This window comes from Rhinopithecus bieti, unplaced genomic scaffold (assembly GCF_001698545.2).
Source record: "Rhinopithecus bieti isolate Rb0 unplaced genomic scaffold, ASM169854v2 scaffold_7212, whole genome shotgun sequence".
NCBI classification, from domain to species: Eukaryota; Metazoa; Chordata; class Mammalia; order Primates; family Cercopithecidae; genus Rhinopithecus; species Rhinopithecus bieti.
The window spans coordinates 1,383,345-1,403,307 of NW_016806198.1; the positions used below are offsets into that span (position 1 = coordinate 1,383,345).

At 32.4% G+C, this 19,963-nt stretch overlaps 1 protein-coding gene across 1 annotated transcript in view; it reads left to right on the forward strand.

Annotated features, from left to right (window-relative positions):
- The window catches only part of LOC108531589 (neural cell adhesion molecule 2), a 599,158-nt gene that overhangs the window by 560,918 nt on the left and 18,277 nt on the right, over positions 1-19,963 (forward strand). The window contains 1 exon segment of the mRNA XM_017875104.1: positions 220-424. Coding sequence (XP_017730593.1) covers positions 220-424 — 205 coding nt within the window.

The following is a 19,963-nucleotide window of genomic DNA, read 5'->3' on the forward strand; positions in this document are numbered from 1 at the left end:
AGTTTGAAAAGATAGTCACATAATTAACATCAATTGTTTAAAATATTATTTGAAACAAGGGAATAGGTGTCAACAATCATGAAATTGAATTCTGCCAGTTACTATGACTTTATTCTGTCTCTTGAATTATTGGATAAGATTTATTTTAAAAATAATCATCTAATATTTTCTAATTTAGGGGTTTAATACTTTATTTTATTTTATTTTTTTGCTTTTAAGACACGCTTTTTAACGGTCTTGGTCTTGGAGCGGTCATTGGCCTGGGAGTTGCTGCACTTCTTCTAATTCTTGTGGTAACAGACGTCAGCTGCTTCTTTATTCGGCAATGTGGGTTGCTGATGTGCATCACTAGGAGAATGTGTGGAAAGAAAAGTGGCTCCAGTGGCAAAAGTAAAGAACTCGAAGAAGGAAAAGCTGCATACCTGTGAGTATCAAGCATCTACATCATGTCATGTTCAACAAGTGCCACAGTCAAGCTTGAGGGCTTTACCTGAGGGCTTGTTTTGAAGTAGGGTAGAGTTTGATTACGCAACATTGGACACTGCATTGCCTGCTCTCTGACCTTAAAACTATGTATCCTTAAATATAACATAGAGCAAAGTGACTTTGACAACAGTTTATTCAAAATTAAACCTCAAAATGGGAGCTTCACTGAAAAGAATCACTGCCATGATTTACAGATGATAAACATATAGATGAATGGACAGTTGTGCAAATGTATTCCGTTTTGATTTACCCCACTGGTTTTGTTTATATTAAATAAAAGAAAGGCTTCAACAATAATCTGAGCTAAAAACTCGATTGAACTGAGTTAAAAACAACAAAATTATGGCAACTTCTACAAATGTAAGGTGTGACTACAATAGGCTTCATGATTTTTTGTATAGAAAATATTACATGTGCTATAAAATACAGTATTACAGATTCTGAATATACTATTCTAAAATTTTATCAAAAGTTAATTACATTTTAGAATTTGGAGGTCTCTGTGTAGTTCCATTTACTTAAGCAGAACATAATTTTCAAGAAAATATGTAGATCGATTTTTTAGAAAATTATTTTGTCCTGTAAAAGGGAAATTACGATGTTTTAGTATTTCCATTTTGTTTTGTTTGTCTTTACATAGATATGGATCTAATTTTGAAAGTAGAATATGATCAATGCAAAAAATTCAGCAAGCACAGGAAATCCTACGCAAGCATATACACACACATTTGTGTGTTATCTGTAGGTTTGTATACATGTACATGTGTGCGTTAAACACAGCAATCAAAAAATAAACAGTCTTAAGAGTTCAGGACATTCCCTTTACTATTATTTTTAACCTTAAGTCCTGTCTACTGCATACTTTTTCTAACACATACAAAAGTGCTGAAAGACTTTACAACAAACAACCATATACCAACCAGGTGGGTTCCACAATTAACATTTTGGGATATTTTGTCATATGTTTATTCATACTTGAATCCATTATATTTTCTTGAATTTCAAAAAATCAACACATAACCCCCACATAATTCAGCTTGCATATCATTACATAGAGTCTAAAATGTGTTTTCATTTATTTAAGTAAAACCACAGAATGAAATGCACCAAATGTTTCAGTTGAAGAGTTTTGACAAATGTTTTTATATGTGAAACGCAAAACCATATCACAATTCAGAACCTTACCACCACTCTCTGGAAGTTCTCTCATTTCCTTATCCAGTCAACCCACACTAACCTCCCCCACCCAGGCAACTACTATTTTTCACCACAGATAGTTTTTGCTTATTTTGGAACTTCGTATAAGTGGATTCGTATGATGTCTACCCTTCTGTATCTGACATCTTCAAAAATGTTGTATTAAGACCATTCATGTTTTGTATTTCAAGGACTGATTCTTTTTTAGTGTTGAATAATTTCTATTCTTTTTCTATGCATATAGGGAAGCATGGAAGGTCTCATACTGTTTTATAGACTCATTTGTCTTTGCTTTATCATATAATTTTGTTCCATGGTGTCATTTACACCTTAAATTTTAAAGATACTACTTTTATTTGAAAAGTTTTACTTGAAAGTTTTGCTTTTAATATATATGCCAAAATAGATATCTTTTTTACATATTTTCTATTTTGCTAATTGTTTTAACATTTTACTCTCACAGAAGTATAATATTCAAAAGGCTTAGCTATTATCAGTGTACAGTTTAATAAATATTGACAAGCTAAGCATGCCAATTTTAATGCTCAAATCAAGAAAAGAACTTTATTATTTACATCTCCTTTCCTGTCCCTATTTAATCTCATGCTAAGCATTATCCTGACTTCATAGCACCATAGATTAGTTTTTCCTGTTTTTGTACTTTACATAAATGAGTTTATACTTGTTGGCTATGGGACATTTTGATACAGGCATACAATATGTAGTGATCAAATCAGAGTAATTGTGGTATCTATCACTTCAAACCTTTATCAATTCTTTGTGCTAGCAACACATTCCAATTCTACTCTTTTAGTTATTTTTAAATATGTGATAAATTATTTTTGGCTATTGTTAATCTATTGTGACACCGAATATGGAATCCTATTCATTCTATCGAACTGTATTTTTATACCCATTAACTGTTCCTACTTAATCCCCCATTCCCCCTTCCTTGTTACCTTTGCTAGCCTCTGGTAACAATTATTCTTTTCTCCATGAGTTTAAGTTGTTGTTGTTGTAGCTCCCACATATGAATGAAAACACACAATATTTTTCTTGCCGCAACTGACGTATTTCTCTTAACAATTTTCTCCAGTTCCATCAATGTTTCCACGAATGATTTTCCACTGTGCTTGTACCAAATTTTCATCCATTCATCATCCACGGATGGACACTTAGGTCAATTTCATATCTTAGCTATTCTGAATATTGCTGTAATAAACATGGGGGTGCAAATGTCTCTTCAATCCCTTTTGTACATATACCAAGCAGAGGAATCACTGGATCATATGGTAGTTTCTATTTTTAGTTTTTTGAGGAACTTTCATGCTGTCCTCCATAGTGACTGTATTAATTTACATTCCCACTAATCCACAAGTGTATAATGGTTTTCATTTCTTCACATCTTCATCTGGATTCATTATTGCCTGTCTTTTGGATAAAATCCGTTTTAACTGGGATGAGATGATATCTTAGAGTTTTGATCTGCATTTCTCTGATGATACTGAGCATCTTTTGTATACTTGTGGCTATTTGTATGTTGTCTTTTGAGAGAAATGTCTATTCAGATCATTTGCTCATTTTTGATTGGATTTTTTGTTTTGTTTTGTTTTCTGTTGAGTTGTTTGAGTTGCTCATATATACTGGTTATTAGTTCCTTGTCAGATGAGTACTTTGTAAACATATCCTCCTATTCTGTGGGTTGTCTCTTCACTTTGTTAATTGTTTCCTTTAGTGTCAGAAGTTTTTCAGCTTGGTGTGACCCTATTTGTCTGTGTTTGCTTTGTTTGTGCTTGAGGGGTATTACTCAAGAAATGTGTGCCCAGATCAACGATTTGAGGTGTTTCCCCCATGTTTTCTTCTAGTACTTTCATAGATTTGGTCTTCGATTTAAGTCATTATTCTGTTTTTATTTGTTCTTTGTATATGGCAAGAGATAGGGGTCTATGATCATTCTTCTGCATATGGATGTCCAGATTTCCCAGTACCATTTATTGATGAGACTTCCCTATCTCCAATGTATATTCTTGGCAGCTGTGTTAAAAATAACTCTACTGTAAATGCCTGGGTTTGTGTCTGGGTTCTCTATTCTGTTTCACTTGGTCTGTGTGTCTGTTTTTATGCCAGTAACATGCTTTTTTGTTTATTATACCTCTGTAGTATAATTTGAAGTTAGGTAAGGTGGCTCTTCTGGGTCTTTTGTGTTTCCATATACATTTTATGACTTCTTTTTCTATTTCTGTGAAGAATGTTATTGGTATTTTGATAAGAATTGCATTGAATCTGTAGATTTCTTTGGGTAGTATGGACATTTTAACAATATTTATTCTTTTAATCCACAAACATAAAATACCTTTTAATTTTTGTGTCATCTTCAAGTTTTCATCAATGTTTTATCATTTTCATTGTAGAGATCTTTTACTTCTTTGCTTAAGTTCATTCCTAGGTATTTCAACTTATTTGAGCTTTTATAAATGGGATTACTTTATCAGTCTATTTTTCAAATTGTTTCCTGTTGACATGTAGAAATGTTACTGATTATTGTATGCTGATTTTGTATCCTGAAACATTACTGAATATATTTCTTTGTTCTAATAGTTTTTTGGTGGAGTCTTTAGCATTTTCTAAATATAAGGTCTATCATCATAAGAAGGATTATTTGACTCCTTCCTTTCCACTTTGGATGCGTTTTATTTCTTCATCTTTCTTAATTACCCTGGCTAGGACGTCCAGTACTATGTTAATACCAGTGGTGAAAGTAGACATCCTTGTCTTGTTCCAGATCTTAGAGGAAAGACTTTCCATTTTTCCTGGTTCAGTATGATACTAGCTCTAATTGTCTTGAAGTATCTATGTTACTTGTATACCCAGTTTTTTGACAGTTGTTATCATGAATTGATGCATTTTATTGAAAGTATTTTCAGCATAAATTGAAATGATTATACATTTCATTTTGCTTACATTCTGTTGATATGATGTATCACATTTATTTATTTGCATGTGTTAAACCATTCTTGAATCCCTGGGATGAATTTTACTTGATCAAGGTGAATGATATTTTCAATGTGTTGTTGAGCTCAGTTTGCTCATGCTTTGTTGAAGATTTTTGCATTCTGCATTCATCAGAGATATTGGCCTGCAGTCCTGTAGTTTTCCTTTTTAGTTGTGTCTTTGTCTGGTTTTAATGTTAAGGTAACATTGACTTTATAGAATGAGTTTGGGAGTTTTCCCACTTCCTCAATATTTTTGAAGAGTTTGAGTAGAATTGGTATTAGTTCCTCTTTGATGTTTGGTAGAATTCGTAAGTCACCCCATCAGGTCTTGGAGTTTTCTTTAATGGGAGATTTTGTATTACTGCTTCTATCCCATTATTTATTTTGGTTTTGGATTTCTTTATAGTTCAGCCTTGGTAGGTTGTATGTGTCTAGGAATTTATCTAGTTTCCCATTTTGCATATAGTTTCTCTTAATATTCCCTAATGACTTTTCTTTTTTGAGATTAAGCCTTGCTCTGTTGGCTGGCTGGAGTGCAGTGGTGTGATCTCGGCTTACTGCAACCTTCACCTCCTGGGTTCGGGTGATCCTCCTGCCTCTCAGCCTCCCGAGTAGCTGGGACTAAGAGCACGTACCACCATCCCCAGCTAATTTTTCTATTTTTGTAGAGAGGGGGTTTCACCATACTGGCCAAGTTGGTCTCGAATTCCTGACCTTAAGTGATCTGCCCACCTTGGTCTCCCAAAGTGACCTCCCAGGGCCTCCCAGGCATGAGTCACTGTGACCATCCATGGTTTTTTGAATTTTTGTGATATCAGTTCTTATGTCTCCTTTCTCACCTGTAATTTTACTTATTTCAATCATGTGTCTTTTAGTCTGGCTAAAGATTTATCATTTTTTTATCTTGTGAAAAAAATCACTTCTTTATCTTTAGGTTTTCTAAGTCTAAATTTTATTTATTTCCACTCAACCTTTGTTATTTATTTTCTTCTACTAAGAAGAAAATTTTGGGTTGGGTTTGCTTTGGCTCTTCCAGTTCTTTAAGATGCATTGTAAGGTTATTTAGTTAAAGTTTTTCTGCTATTTTGGTGTAGATGTTTATTGCTGTAATGTCCCACTTAGTACTAATTTTGCAGAATCCCATAGGTTTGGGTATGTTGTGTTTCCATTATCATTTGTTTCAAGACATTTTTAATTTTCCTTCTTAATTTCATTGACTTAATGGTCATTCAGGAGCATATATATTTTTTAATTTCTATGCGTTTCTATAGCTTCCAAAGTTCCTCTTGTTATTGACTTTTAGTTTATTGTTTTCTGTTGTCAGAAAATATGCTTGACATGATTACAATTTTTTGGAATTTTTCAAGAATTATTTTGTGGCCTGACATATGATCTATCCTTGAGAATGTTTCATGTGCTGAGGAGAAGAAAATGTATTCTTAAAAACATGGATGAAATGTTCTTTAAATGTTTATTAGGTCCATTTGGTCTATAGTATATTTTAGGACTTATGTTTCTCTGTTGATTTTCTGCCTGGATGTCTTGTCCAATGCTGAAAGATGGGTTTTGAGGTTCCCAGCTACAATTTTGTTAGGATCTTTCTCTCTAGGTCAAATACTATTCACACCATATATCAGGGTTTTCCAATGTTGGGCGCATACATGTTTATAATTGCTATATTCCCTTGATTAATTAACCCCTTTATTATTTTACAATGACCTTATTTGTCTATTTTTACACCAATCCCTTTATCATTTTATAATGACTTTGTCTATTTTTACAATCCTTATTTAAGCATTTTAGTCATTTTCTATTAGGTTGTCTTTCTTTTCCTTACTGATATGTAGATGTGTTCTTTTATACAACATGCTCTACGTACACAACCTGGGCTATACATATAAATTATGTATATACAATTTATTATGAGTATAGATAAACCTTTATAATATAATGAAAATTATATATATAATAAAATATTTGCATATGAAATATAATTTTACATATAACTTCTTTTCTTATTTTGTGGATTCTTTTAACCGGCAAAATGTTGTCTCTGGGGATGCCGAGGCAGGTGGATGACCTGAGGTTAGGAGTTCGAGACCAGCCTGGACAATATGGCGAAACCCTGTCTCTACTAAAAATACAAAAATTAGCTAAGCATGGTGGTGGGTGCCTATAATCCCAGCTACTCAGGAGGTTGAGGCAGGAGAATCACTTGAACCTGGGAAGTGGAGATTGCAGTGAGCCACTGCATTCCTGGATGGGCAACAAGAGCAAAACTTTGTCTTAAGAAACAAAAACAACAAAAAAATGTTTTCCCTGGTGAACAGAAGTGCCTGATCCTAATGTAGTTCAATATTTTAATTTGTCTCTTTTTAATCTTATTTTAAAATATTTGCCTATCCTGAGGTCACTAAGGCCCTCTAAATTTTCCAGTAAATCTTTATCATTTCACATTTTACCTTTAGACATACAATATACCTGAGTTAGGACTCCACACACTTTTCGGTTAGTATTTTTTACACTATGTTTAGAAAATAGCACCAGTAATTGAAAATGTCATTCTTTTCTCACTAATAGCAGTGCCATGGTTGTGACATCTCAAATGGCAGGATTCAAATAGGCCTGTTTCTGTTCTTATTTTATTCCATTTTTCACCTTCTCTATCCTTTCACCAATACCAGACTTTATTAATCTCTAAATCTTTGCCATAGTTGTTTTCTAACTGATAGAATAAGTTCTCCAAGTTTGTTGTTCTTCAAGATAGTTTTGCTAGTCTTGATTCACATATCCATTTAAACCGACTTGCAATTCCAAATTTTAAAATGCTATAATTTTACTGGGGTTGTATTAATTTTGTAGATTCATTGAAAGAGAATTAATATCTTTGCAAGATAAACTATTTTAAACAACAAATCAGTAATAACTTGTGTGAGCTTTTTAAAGAATCTAGATTTACTTATGAAGTGAAATTTTAAAAGTACCTCATTCTTTCACATGCAGTCCTTTTAGGTTGCTGCATATGTTTAAGCAGATGGTGTTCTGCACAAATCCAAAGAGGGCTATTTATCAGGGTCATGACACCACTTGACTTATGCAGAAAATGAGTGCAGTAACCTTAGGACCAATTCCCTTACTTCAGTAAAGAGTTATTCATTAGAATACATTATAACTAAACAATAAAATTTTAAAAAATATTTCTATCTATGACCACTTGTCTTAAAATACGTATACCCATGAAACATAGTGAAATCATCAAGATATTCTCTAAATTTTGAACAGAATTATTTTATTTTGCTAGAAACAAAGCAAATTGCTTTCCTAACTTAAGATATTTTCTCGAATTTACTTTTAAGTTTGAAAAATTGCTGACTTTTCCCAATTCTCATTTCATTGAATAAAGTAATTTTGATAGAATTAATTCAGTGGAAAATTTAATTTACTACCTGTAATACCATAATTCAAATGCAAGGTATTATGGACACTCACTCTGGGTATGACCATGAACAGTAAAGAATACTGATAAGACACTATAAACAATGGCAGCTTAAACTCGTGTAAAGTACTGAATAATGACCAGACTTAGCTAGAATTAACTGATGGGTTTAGGTGTTTGAAATCCTCTTATTACATTTTATCATTTATAACTGAAGAAGACATCCATTTTAGAGTTTTTTTTTCTTTGCCTATAAAAATGAAACCATGGGCCATGCGATTTTAAACTTCCTTTACAAATCTACAATTATTTCACTCCAATTATGAACTGTTCAGTAAATAACTCTACAGTTGATAAGATCTCAGGAGTTTGAGGGAGCCAAAAGCATACTGTATGTCCATGTACAGAATGGATGTAGAAATGACCAAAACACAATTTTAGAAAACAAAAGGAACAAAAGGCATCCCACCCTTGCAATTACTCCCCAGAGAACCACATCTACACTTTGTACTCTTTAGTGTCTGGCTTCTTACAGAAAAGTTTGGATTACTCAGAAAAGGAGAGTAAGGTCTACAGTGTCTGAGAAATAAGAACAAAACCTTGCACAAGCATTTCATAACATCAATGCTAACAAATGGGGAGACCAATGAGATAAAAATTAGTTTGGCAAATAATATATTTTATTTAAAATATAAACTAAAATTAGTTTGGCGAATAATTATTAGTTTGGCAAATATTTTAATAATCTAATATAAAAGAAATTTTTTTTCAATTCTAAGGCAAAAGTAATCATTACTTTCTTATAATGAAACCCCATATGCCAACTGAGATTTATTTTCAAAATTAAAAAACAAAGGCTTTTAATCTATTTTTTAAATATTAAAATTCTCCTGAACTTCTATGTACCTAAAATTCAAGAAACTTCACTTTTAAATGTTCCTGTAATGTCACATTTTATTTTGTATACTGGTGTTTTTTTCTCTTTTTTCAAATCTGGCTCTTTCTATTGAGAAAATCTAGAACAGTCAACCATCTGTATTTTTTTTTCCACTTTCAACTTCCTCCCTCATTGCTCAATATCTTCTATTTTTGGCTTATGCTTCACTAAAGCTGCTCTTTTCAGTTGAGAGATTTTATGTTGATCAAATCTCATGTCTTACTTTAGTTTTCAAATTCTCAAACCATCTTGGAGAATGTGATATTGTTTACATGCTCCCTTACTGACATTCTACCATCCCCTTCCAAGACCCTGTATCATCTTAATTCTCTGTGTTTCCTCCTCAGCTCTCTTTCTTTATGTATAATTTATCCTATAACTCCAAATATCACCTCTACATGTATGAATACCAAATAAATATCTATGTCTGGTCCTTATCATTCTCGTGGGCATCAGGATGCCTGTGTGTGTCTATTTCTAAACAAAATGGCAGTAATTCAAAATGACTGAAATCTAACTTAGAATGATGACTCCCAAATTATTTTCTGTTTCTGTGGTCCCCGTGTCTGTCAATAGAATAAGTATATTTCCAGTTCCACTTCAATTCCATTTCAAATGCTTCTAACTCAATAAAGATTTTCTATTTCATTAACTTGGCTAAAACCCTGTTTCATCTGTGTACTCCTGTTTCATTCCATTTGTCATATTCTTATATCCTTTATTACATATTTTTGGATTAATTTCTTAGCGTTGTTTTAAATAAGCCATTCTGAACAAAGTATAAGCTCCGTGGTTATTGGCATTTGTTCATATTAACATTAACATTGCACAAAATGGTCTTTTTCTGTCACATATAAGAAAACACTAGTTTCTTCTTTCTATTCTGTAGATAGTCTGCAAGGAACTAGAGGGTTAGAAAGCTCTGTGTTCTTGTGATATATTGTTTTTAAAACCTAATTCGAGTCTGGTCAGTTTTCCCTCAGTAAGTACTGACTTAAAACTTTAACACGGCCAGGCGCGGTGGCTCACTCTTGAAATCCCAGCACTTTGGGAGGCCGAGGTGGGTGGATCACCTGAGGTCAGGAGTTCAAGACCAGCCTGGCCTACATAGCTAAACCCTGTCTTTACTAAAACTACAAAAATTAGCATGGCGCGGTGGCGCGTACCTGTATTTCCAGCTGCTAGAGACTGAGACAGGAGATCGCTTGAACCTGCCAGTCAGCGTTGCGGAGAAACAAGATGGCGCCACTGCACTGCAGCCCGGGCTATAGAGCGAGACTCCATCTCAAGAAAAAATAAAAATAAAATAAAATAAAACTTCATCACATTGTAAGGGAGTACCATTTTCAGCCTATGTTTAAGTAGCTGTGAAAAGATTCCAAGAACCAGTGGAAAAATAAATGAGCTTGAATCCCAGTACACTTGGACAAGTCATTCTGACTTCTGTGAACATTAGTTTCTTTACCCATAAATTCTCATTTGCATTTCTGCTCCACATGTTGTGTGACATAAGTAAATGCAATATATGTAAAATATACGCAATATATGTAAAATTACCCTTACAATGCCTGGCATTTAATAATAATTCTGCATCAGGCTTAGAAATACAGGAGAATCAATTCTTCATAGCTGCATTTTTTTTTTTTTACATCACCAAGCCTATTTCAACTTTACTAAATTGTCTATGACCATTTGTTATATACATTACGTATTGTTACATATATATTTGTTATATATATTCTGTTGTATATATTCTGTATACATATTCAATATATGTAAAATACATGCAATATATGTAAAATTACCCTTATAATACCTGGCATTTAATAATAATTATGCATCAGGGTTAGAAATACAGGAGAATCAATTCTTCATAGCTACATTTTTTTTTTTTTACACCACCAAGCCTATTTCAATTTTATTAAATTTTTTGTCTATGACCATTTGTTATATATATTCTGTAAGGGATATTTTTACTTCATGAGACGGTAATTAGTATATTTCAGTTCAAAAATTAGATTCAATTGTTCTCAAACAAAATGCAAACTGCATATTTATTAGAGATGGAATAAACTAAAGAACTAACATAAATTAGCCTCTACTGCACACTAAACAAGATACAAATAAGAGACATGGTAAATACAGTGGAATCAATTCATTTCCAATATCTTTTGCTTTCTTCATCAGTACCTTTTATGCTTACTAACAATTGTCTGTATTTTTACATTATCTTCCTGAATGAACAGATCACAAAAGTTAGTTTTAGTTTTATTTAAATAGAAGCACATGATAAAACACATTGAATAAATATTACATATAGTAACATCATTACATATACTATATATATGTTATTATATATAAAGGTAGAGATAGAGATATAAATTAAATTTTGTAAGTCTTCTCTTTTGCTCATCCACTGAGCAAATATTTATGGAATAAATGCCAGGTTATAAGCACTTTTATAGAACTTGGGAACAAATTAGTAAGCAAACCAAACGATAATTTTGTTCACATGGAGTTCAAGTTTTGTGGAAGATGGAAGTTCATAAATGTTAACTAAAAATGAAATGTCCAGTAGTGATAAGCAGTAAACAAATGAAAGGCAGGATGTTAAGTTGTTATTTGATACTGTGTCATAAACACCTCTCAGGGAGGTGACATTAAGCCTAAGGTTGGGTAATAAGGAGTCACTAATATAATAATCAAGGGACAGAACATTCTAGGCAGATGTAAAACAGTTAATGTAAAGATTCTAACATGGGAATAAGCTTGCTACGTTCAAGGGCAAATGAAGCTTAGTGGTGAGAGTCAAAGAAAGAGAAACTGGTATAAATATCAGATTGAGAAATTATCTAGGGGCCAAGTTATTATTCCATCTTCTTGCATCAAAGAAAAGGATCTGAATTTTATTTAAAATAGAAAACTACTAGAAGAGTTTTAAGAATATGACTTTTGCTATTGTGTGAGGAATGTGTTATTGGGCCTGGTAGATTTAGGGGAATGATTTAAAATCAGGGAGACCAGGTAAGAGGAGCTTGAAGTAATCCAGATTAAAAATGTTGTCTTTGTTTGTTTGTTTGGTTGGTTGTTTTGTTTTGTTTTTGGCCCAAGGCAGTGGTATTACACTTACGTAAGAGTGGGTATATTACAGACATAGTTGAGGTAGTGTCAACTACCTGATTGATGTCATATTTGGGTTAGGGAAGGAGAGAAATCAAAATGTACCTTCATGCCTTTGTTTGACTGTGCAAACAGCCAGATGTATGCAATTGTGCTGCTTATTTTTATATAACCCTACTATTTGTTAATTTGTCCACCAACACCTCTGTTTTTAAATCCTGCTGAGTTTAATTAACCTTAAGGAATTGGGTAAATGAAAATATGTGGTTAATTCCACACATATTATTGATCACACAATTTTTACATAAATTTCTTCTGCCTTGGGAAAATAGCTTTCAACTCTTAAAAAATGTAGTGTTCAAGTTGGAAAAAGATATAAAATCTTAATGAGAAGTAGGATATAATTGATTTGACTGTTCGGATTTATACTAGCTTCTAAACATGATCCCAAGCATTCTGAGACTAGCTCTTTCATATTTTCAAAACTTATGACTATGACAATTTACTAAAACCACATTAATTACACTTAGAGCATTTTTGTTTTAAGAGCATCTCACAGCAGAGAAAAAATAAATTAGGATCAATGTCCTAGAGGATAGTATTCATGTAAAGTTCTATTTTAATTTTAATTTGGTTCTTATCAATTTAAATTAACACATATCTTGCATTATCAAAGTTTTCTTATCAGAATGACTAACAATACATTTTAACAAATTATATTTTACTGTTATTTACTCAAGCATAATTTACTAAGCATTAATATTAAAATATTTATTGGACATCTATATAACAAGAGACAATTCTAACTTCTGTGACTATAACTTGTGAAAAAGCAGACTCATTCCTTTCTGTCAGGAAACTTTTATTCTGGCAGGAAACACATTTTAGTTTTAAAAAATCAAATGATAAATAAATAATTTTTTATAAATGTTATGTAAAAATAAGTAATTTACCTACTCATATTTATCTAAGCAACTTGTGAAAGAACTAAAGCATACGGAAGAGTAGGAATTAACTAGCTGAAGTGTGTATGTGGTGGGGTATGTGGAAAATGGTTCTTCAAGCAAAGGGAATGGATTGCATAAAAGGCTTTATTATAAGAAAAAGTAGGATTTGATACAAAAATTGAAGAAATATATATGAAATATCAATTGTATTTTCTGAAAAACAAAACAAACCAAAACAATACTCCCAGTTTTCAGCCCAGCATGCAAGGAGATTAAAAGTTGCCACTCTCTCCTAACAAACTGAAAGCTAAACAAACTGAAATCAACAATTCTTCTTAGAGTCGTAAGAAAAATGTGGTGTTACTGCAAACTACTGTCCAGAAAATTTAACAGACAGAGAGGCAGATACAGAAAATCACAACTTATCAGAGCAGAAACCTATCAGCAGAAACGTCTATGAGAACCAGTTCTTGAATAGGAAAAAAACGTAAAATGTTATTGATGAATTGGTTGAGGCTCGATGTGGACAAGTCTGTGAGTTGAAAACTCCAGGACAACTTAGTCATAGGACATCCTATGCTTCTGAGGATTTTACCTTCATGAGCTTAACCAAGTTCCTACAATGAATATTGGAGAAATAGCTCCTTGTGTTTCTGGAAAAGGAAGGGGGAAGTAATGCATTAAAATATACCAGAGCGTTCTGTTCTTAACAAAGTCTACTCTCAGGAGAAACTGTTTAACCAGAGCTTAACTTGGAGTTTTTAACAGAGCCTAACTGACCTGGAGAATAGAAATAACCGACAGCACCCAGCTCTAGGTTTCCCCCTGGAAATCCCCAGCTCCAGCCCACACTGGTCATTCTGTCCCACCAAGGTTGTGGGAGGATCTGAGAAATGCTTGTGAAGTTTACAGCCAGAATCATGTACTCACTAAAGGACTGAGACCTAATCGTGGGATGATAGACTCTTCTTCTGCCCTACACATTACCTCCATATTACTAAAGGACTATTGATAACATTTACCTCTACTCAGTTATGTCCAGCTGTCAGGAAAAAAATTACAAGGAGTACTAAACAGCAAAACACACAGTTTGAAGAGAGAGGCAGCATTAGACCAGATTTAGATATGATGGCAATGTTGGAATTATCAGACTAGGAATTTAAAATATCGATGATTAACATGCTAAGAACTCTAACAGACAAGGTAGACAATAAGCAATAACAGATGTGCAATGTATGCAAGCACAGAGATGAAGATTCTAGAAAAGAGGAATGTCTTTGATAGGCTTGTTAGAATAGAAAGAGCTGAAGAAAGAATCTCTGAGCTTGAAGATATCTCAGCAGAAAGTGCCAAAATGGAAAGGCAAAAGGAAATAAGAAAAAAAAAAGACTCAAACAAACAAACAAACAAACAAAAGAACCAGAACATAATATCTAAGAACCATGGAGTAAATACAGAAGCTATAATATATGCATATTGGTAATATTAAAAAACGAAGACAGGGAGACATAAACAGAAGAAAGATTTGAAGCAATAATGACAGAATTTCACCAAATTAATGTCAGGCACCATATCATAGATCCAGGAAATTCAAATGTGTAAATTCAAACATGTAAAAAAAAAAAGCCCACATATATACATCATATTCAAACTGCAGAAAATTAACATATATATCCATATATAAGTATAGATATAACTATATTATTCATGTTCATATATACAAATGAATAGTGTATTTATATATTTTATATATGAATATCCGTATATATGAATAAGAATATATATATTTATATATGAATATATATGAATGAATACTCTATATATGAATATGAATATATATGAATGAATACTCTATATATGAATATGAATATATATGAATGAATACTACATTTATATATGAATATATGAATGAATATTATATGAATATGAATATATATGAATGTATACTACAAATAATGTGACTATATATAAATGAATAATATATTTATATATATTCCTTATCTATATAGAATACTGAAAGGAGCAATAGAGCCAGAGGTAAAAACACCCTTACTGATGGAGGAAAAATAAGTTTTACATCTGATGTTTCTGCAGAAGTCATACAAACAAGAAAAGAGTGAAGTATTTTTAGTGTTGAGAGAGAAAACCCCAGTAGTTTAGAATTCTGACTCTGCGAAATGCGAAATTGTCCTTCACATATGCAGCAGAAAGAATATCCTTTCTCAGACAAACAAAAATAGAGGGCATTTTTTGCCAATGGATCTGACTTGCAAGAAATGTTTGAACAAGTTCTTTTTTTTTTTTGAGACAGAATTTTACTCTGTTGCCTGGTCTGGAGTGCAGTGGCATGATCTCCGCTCACTGCCACCTTTCCCTTCCGAGATTCAAGCAATTCTCCCGCCTCAGACTCCTGAGGAGCTGGGATTGCAGGCATGCGATACCATGCCCGGCTAATTTTTGTATTTTTAGTAGAGGCTGGGTTTCGCCGCGTTGGCCAGGCTGGTCTCAAACTCCTGACCTCCACCCACCTCGGTCTCCCAAAGTGCTGGGATTTCAGGTGTGAGCCACTGTGCCTGGCCCTGAACGAGTTCTTCGGAGTAGAAAAATACTTTAAACTAGAAACTCAGATCTCCAAATCATTTGATCATTTTTCAACTGGACTTGTTTGTTTTATGTTTTGCTGTTGTTATTATTTCTTGTTGTTGTTTTGCTATTGAGTTGACTTCCTTAATATATCCTGGTTATTAATTCCTCGTTAATTGAATAGTTTGCAGGTATTTTCTCCTATTCTGTAAGTTGTCTCTTCACTTTACTGATTGTTTCCATTGCTATTCAAAACCTTTTAAGCTTGATGTGATTCCATCTGTCCATTTTTTGTTTTGGTTGCCTGTGCTCTTTAGGTCTTACTCAATAAATATTTGCCCAGACCAATGTCCTGAAAATTTCCCCAACTTTTCCTCTAGTAGTTCCACGGGTTCAGATCTTAGGCTTGAGTCTTTAATCAATTTTGATTTGATCTTTGTATATGGTGAGAGATAAGGATCTCGTTTTATGCTTTTGCATATGGATATCTATCAAGTTTGCCCAGCACAGTTTATTGAAGAGGCTGTCCTTTCCCTAATATGCGTTTAAAGAAAGGAAGTGCATCAGAGAAAGACTAAGCGAAGGTAAATTAAAAACGTTTACTTTTCTTATTCTTACTCATAAGATTATTGAAAATAATGGAAACAATGTATTTTATTATATTATGTATATATACTGTGTATAGGATAAATGAATGGTAACAATGATATAAGGGATGAGAGGAAAGACTTAGAAATAACTTATCATGAGGAACTCCTGCTACCCATGAAGCAGTACAGTGTTATTTGAAAATTGACTTCATTCAGTTCACTGTAAATGTATATTGAAAATTCCTGAACAACAAATAAACAAGTTAAAAAAGTATAACTGATATGCTAAGGAAAGAAAATTAAATCACATAAAATGCTCAATTGAAATCGCGAAAGACAGAAAAACAGTGAAAGACAAAAACTGAAATAAAGAATAAGGGCAACAAATAAAATAGTTACAAATATACCAGATATGAATCCATTGTATCAATAATTACCTTAAAATTATAATTATCTAAATAGATCAATTGCAAGGCAGAGACTGTCAGAGTAGATTAAAAAAAAAAACAAAAACAAAAAAAAACAAGACCCAACCGGATATTGTTCACACGAACAAAAAAAACACAACAAGTATAATGATACAAATAGATTAAAGATAAATAGATAGAAAAAGACATACTATGCTAACACGAATCAAATGAAAGCAGGAGTGGAAATATTGATGCCAGATACAGTCGACTTCAGAGCAAGGAAAGTTATCAGGTTTCTAAACGGGTATCACCTAATCATAATGGGGTCATTTCTTAAGGAAAATATAGCGATTTTTAACATGTGTATGTTTAACAAAAAAGCATCAAAATATGAGAGGCAAAAATTAATACAACTTAATGAGAAATACAGGTATCCACTTTTATAGCTGGAGACTTTAACATTCAATACAGGAATCCAGGAGGCAGAGGTTGCTGTGAACTGAGATCACACCATTGCACTCCAGCCTGGGCAATAAGAGCGAAACTCCATCTCAAAGAAAAAAAGGTTGGGGGGGGGGGGGAATACAAAGATAAGAATAAAAAAGTATGAAAAAATGGAAAAATTTTAAGAAAAAAAGAAGAAAAAAATAAAATCAGTAAGGACATTGCTTAATCAAACAACACCAATCAACTATATATGTCATCAGTGGACTACTTCATCTAATAACACCAGAATACATACACTTCTCAAGCTTGCCTAGGATATGCACCAAGATAGATCACACCCTAGGTCACATGACACACTTTAAAGTATTTTATAAATAGGAATCATACAATGTTTGCTCTCATACCACAATGGAATTATACTACAAATCAATAAAAGAAAGCCAGAAAATACTCCAAATGCTTGAAGATTAAACCATGTACATTTAAGTAACACACAGGTCCAAGAAAACTATCTCAAAAGAAATTTTTAAATATTCTAAACTAAATGAAAATGAAAATACAGCAAATCAAAAGTTTGAGGATGAAGTGAAAGCAATGTTTAGAGGGCAGTTTCCTTGAATACATATATTAGAATATCAGAAAGACTTAAAGTGAATTATCTAGATTTCTACCCCAGGAAACTGAGAAAAGAAGAGCAGATTAAGTTCAAAGTAAGCAGAAGAAAACAAATAATAAACATTGTAGAAGAAGTTAATAAATTTCAAAGCAAAATCAATAGAGAAAATTAAAACCAAAAGCTGGTTCTTTTAAAAGATTAACAAAATTGCTAAGTCTATACCTAAGCTAACTTGGAAAAATAAAAGAAGACAGAGATAGAGAGAGAGAGAAAACACAATAATATCAGAAATAAAGAAGGAATAATTACGATAGACAGCATTGTCATTCAAAGGATAATAAAGTAATGCCATGAGCAACTTTATGCCAATAATTTGATAACCAAAGTGAAATAGAGAAATTCATTGAAAGGCACAATCAGCTAAATGTCACAAAGGCAGAAACAATCTGAACAGACCTTTATATCCATCAAACAAATTGAATTAATAGTTAGTAGTCTCCCCACACAGAAAGCACCAAGCCCAGACAGGTTCAGTGGTGAATTCTACCAAACGTTTAAACATTAAATTATATCAATTATCTACATTCTATTTCAAAAGATAGAAATAGAGAGATTACTTTCTCATTCTATGAAGCCAGCATTACTGAAATGCTAAAAACAGACAGAGAGATGACAAGAAAACTACAGGCCAATATATTTCTAAACATAAATGGAAACACCATTTATAAATCATTAGCAATCAAATCCAACAATTTATAAATAAACTATATATCACACCCATGTGGGATTTATCCCAGGTATGCAAGTCTGATTCAACATTAAAAAATCAATGTAAATCTAACACATCAAGATAATAAAGAAAAATAATCATAAAATCATATTAATATATGCATAAAATTATTTCACAAAATTTGATATGCATTCATAATAAAGGTTTTCAATAAGAACAAGGGGTGGACCTTTTAACTTAATAAAGAATATCTAAAAAGCTACAACTTACATCATTCTTTACATCTTAGTGAGTAACTAGAAGCTGTCCCCACTAAAATTAGGAATAACTCAAGAATATCCTCTCTCACTAATTATTTTCAACATTGTACTGGAAGAACTAGCTAAAGCAATAAGACAAGGAAAGGAAATAAAAGGCATATTCATTGGGAAGGAAGAAATAAAACTCTCTTTGTTTACAGATGACATGATAGTCTATGAAAAAAGTCTGAAAAAACACCTGGGTATAATCAATGATTATAGCAAGGTTGCAGGATAAAAGATTAATAAGCAAAAATCAATTAATATGCAAAAATCAAAAATATACCAGCAATAAACAAGTGAAATTTGAAGTTAAAAACAAAATTATTCTTTTCATTAGCACCCCACAAAATTAAATACTAAGGCATATATCTAATAAAATATGTACAAGATCTATATAAAGAAAACTATGTAACTGATGATAGAAAATAAAAGAATAAAATAAATTGAGAGTTATTTCACGTTCATGGATAGAAAGGCTCAGTATGGACAAGATGTCAGCTCTTCCCAACTTGACCTGTAGAGTAAATGTAATCCCCCCCAAAAATCACAAGTTACTATGTGAATATTGAGAAATTGATTCTAAAGTTTATTACATAGAGAGGCAAAAGACCCACAATAACCAAAGTAATATTGAAAGTATAAATTTGTAGGACTGACACTATCTAACTTCAACACGTACTGTAAGCTACAGTAAACAAGACAATATGATTTGGCCAAAGAATACACAAATTAATGGAACCAAATAAAAACCCCAGAAATAGACCAACATAAATATACTCAAGTGAACTGACATGTCACACATAGTTAAGGCAGTACTATGGTGAAAAGATGGTATTTTCAACAAATGGTACTGGAACAACTGTAATCCATAAGAAAAATATATATCTAGTCACAGACATTATGCACTTCATAAAAATTAACTCAAAATGTAATATCAACCTATATGTAAATCAAAAAATTATAAAACTACTAGAAGAAAACATGGCAGATAATCTAGATGACCTTGGTTTTGGTAGTGAATTTTTGGATTCAACACTATTTCTGTGGGGTCAGTGGTGATATCCCCTTTATCATTTTTTATTGCATCTATTTGATTCCTCTCTCTTTTCTTCTTTATTAGCCTTGCTAGCGGTCTGTCAATTTTGTTGATCTTTTCAAAAAACCAACTG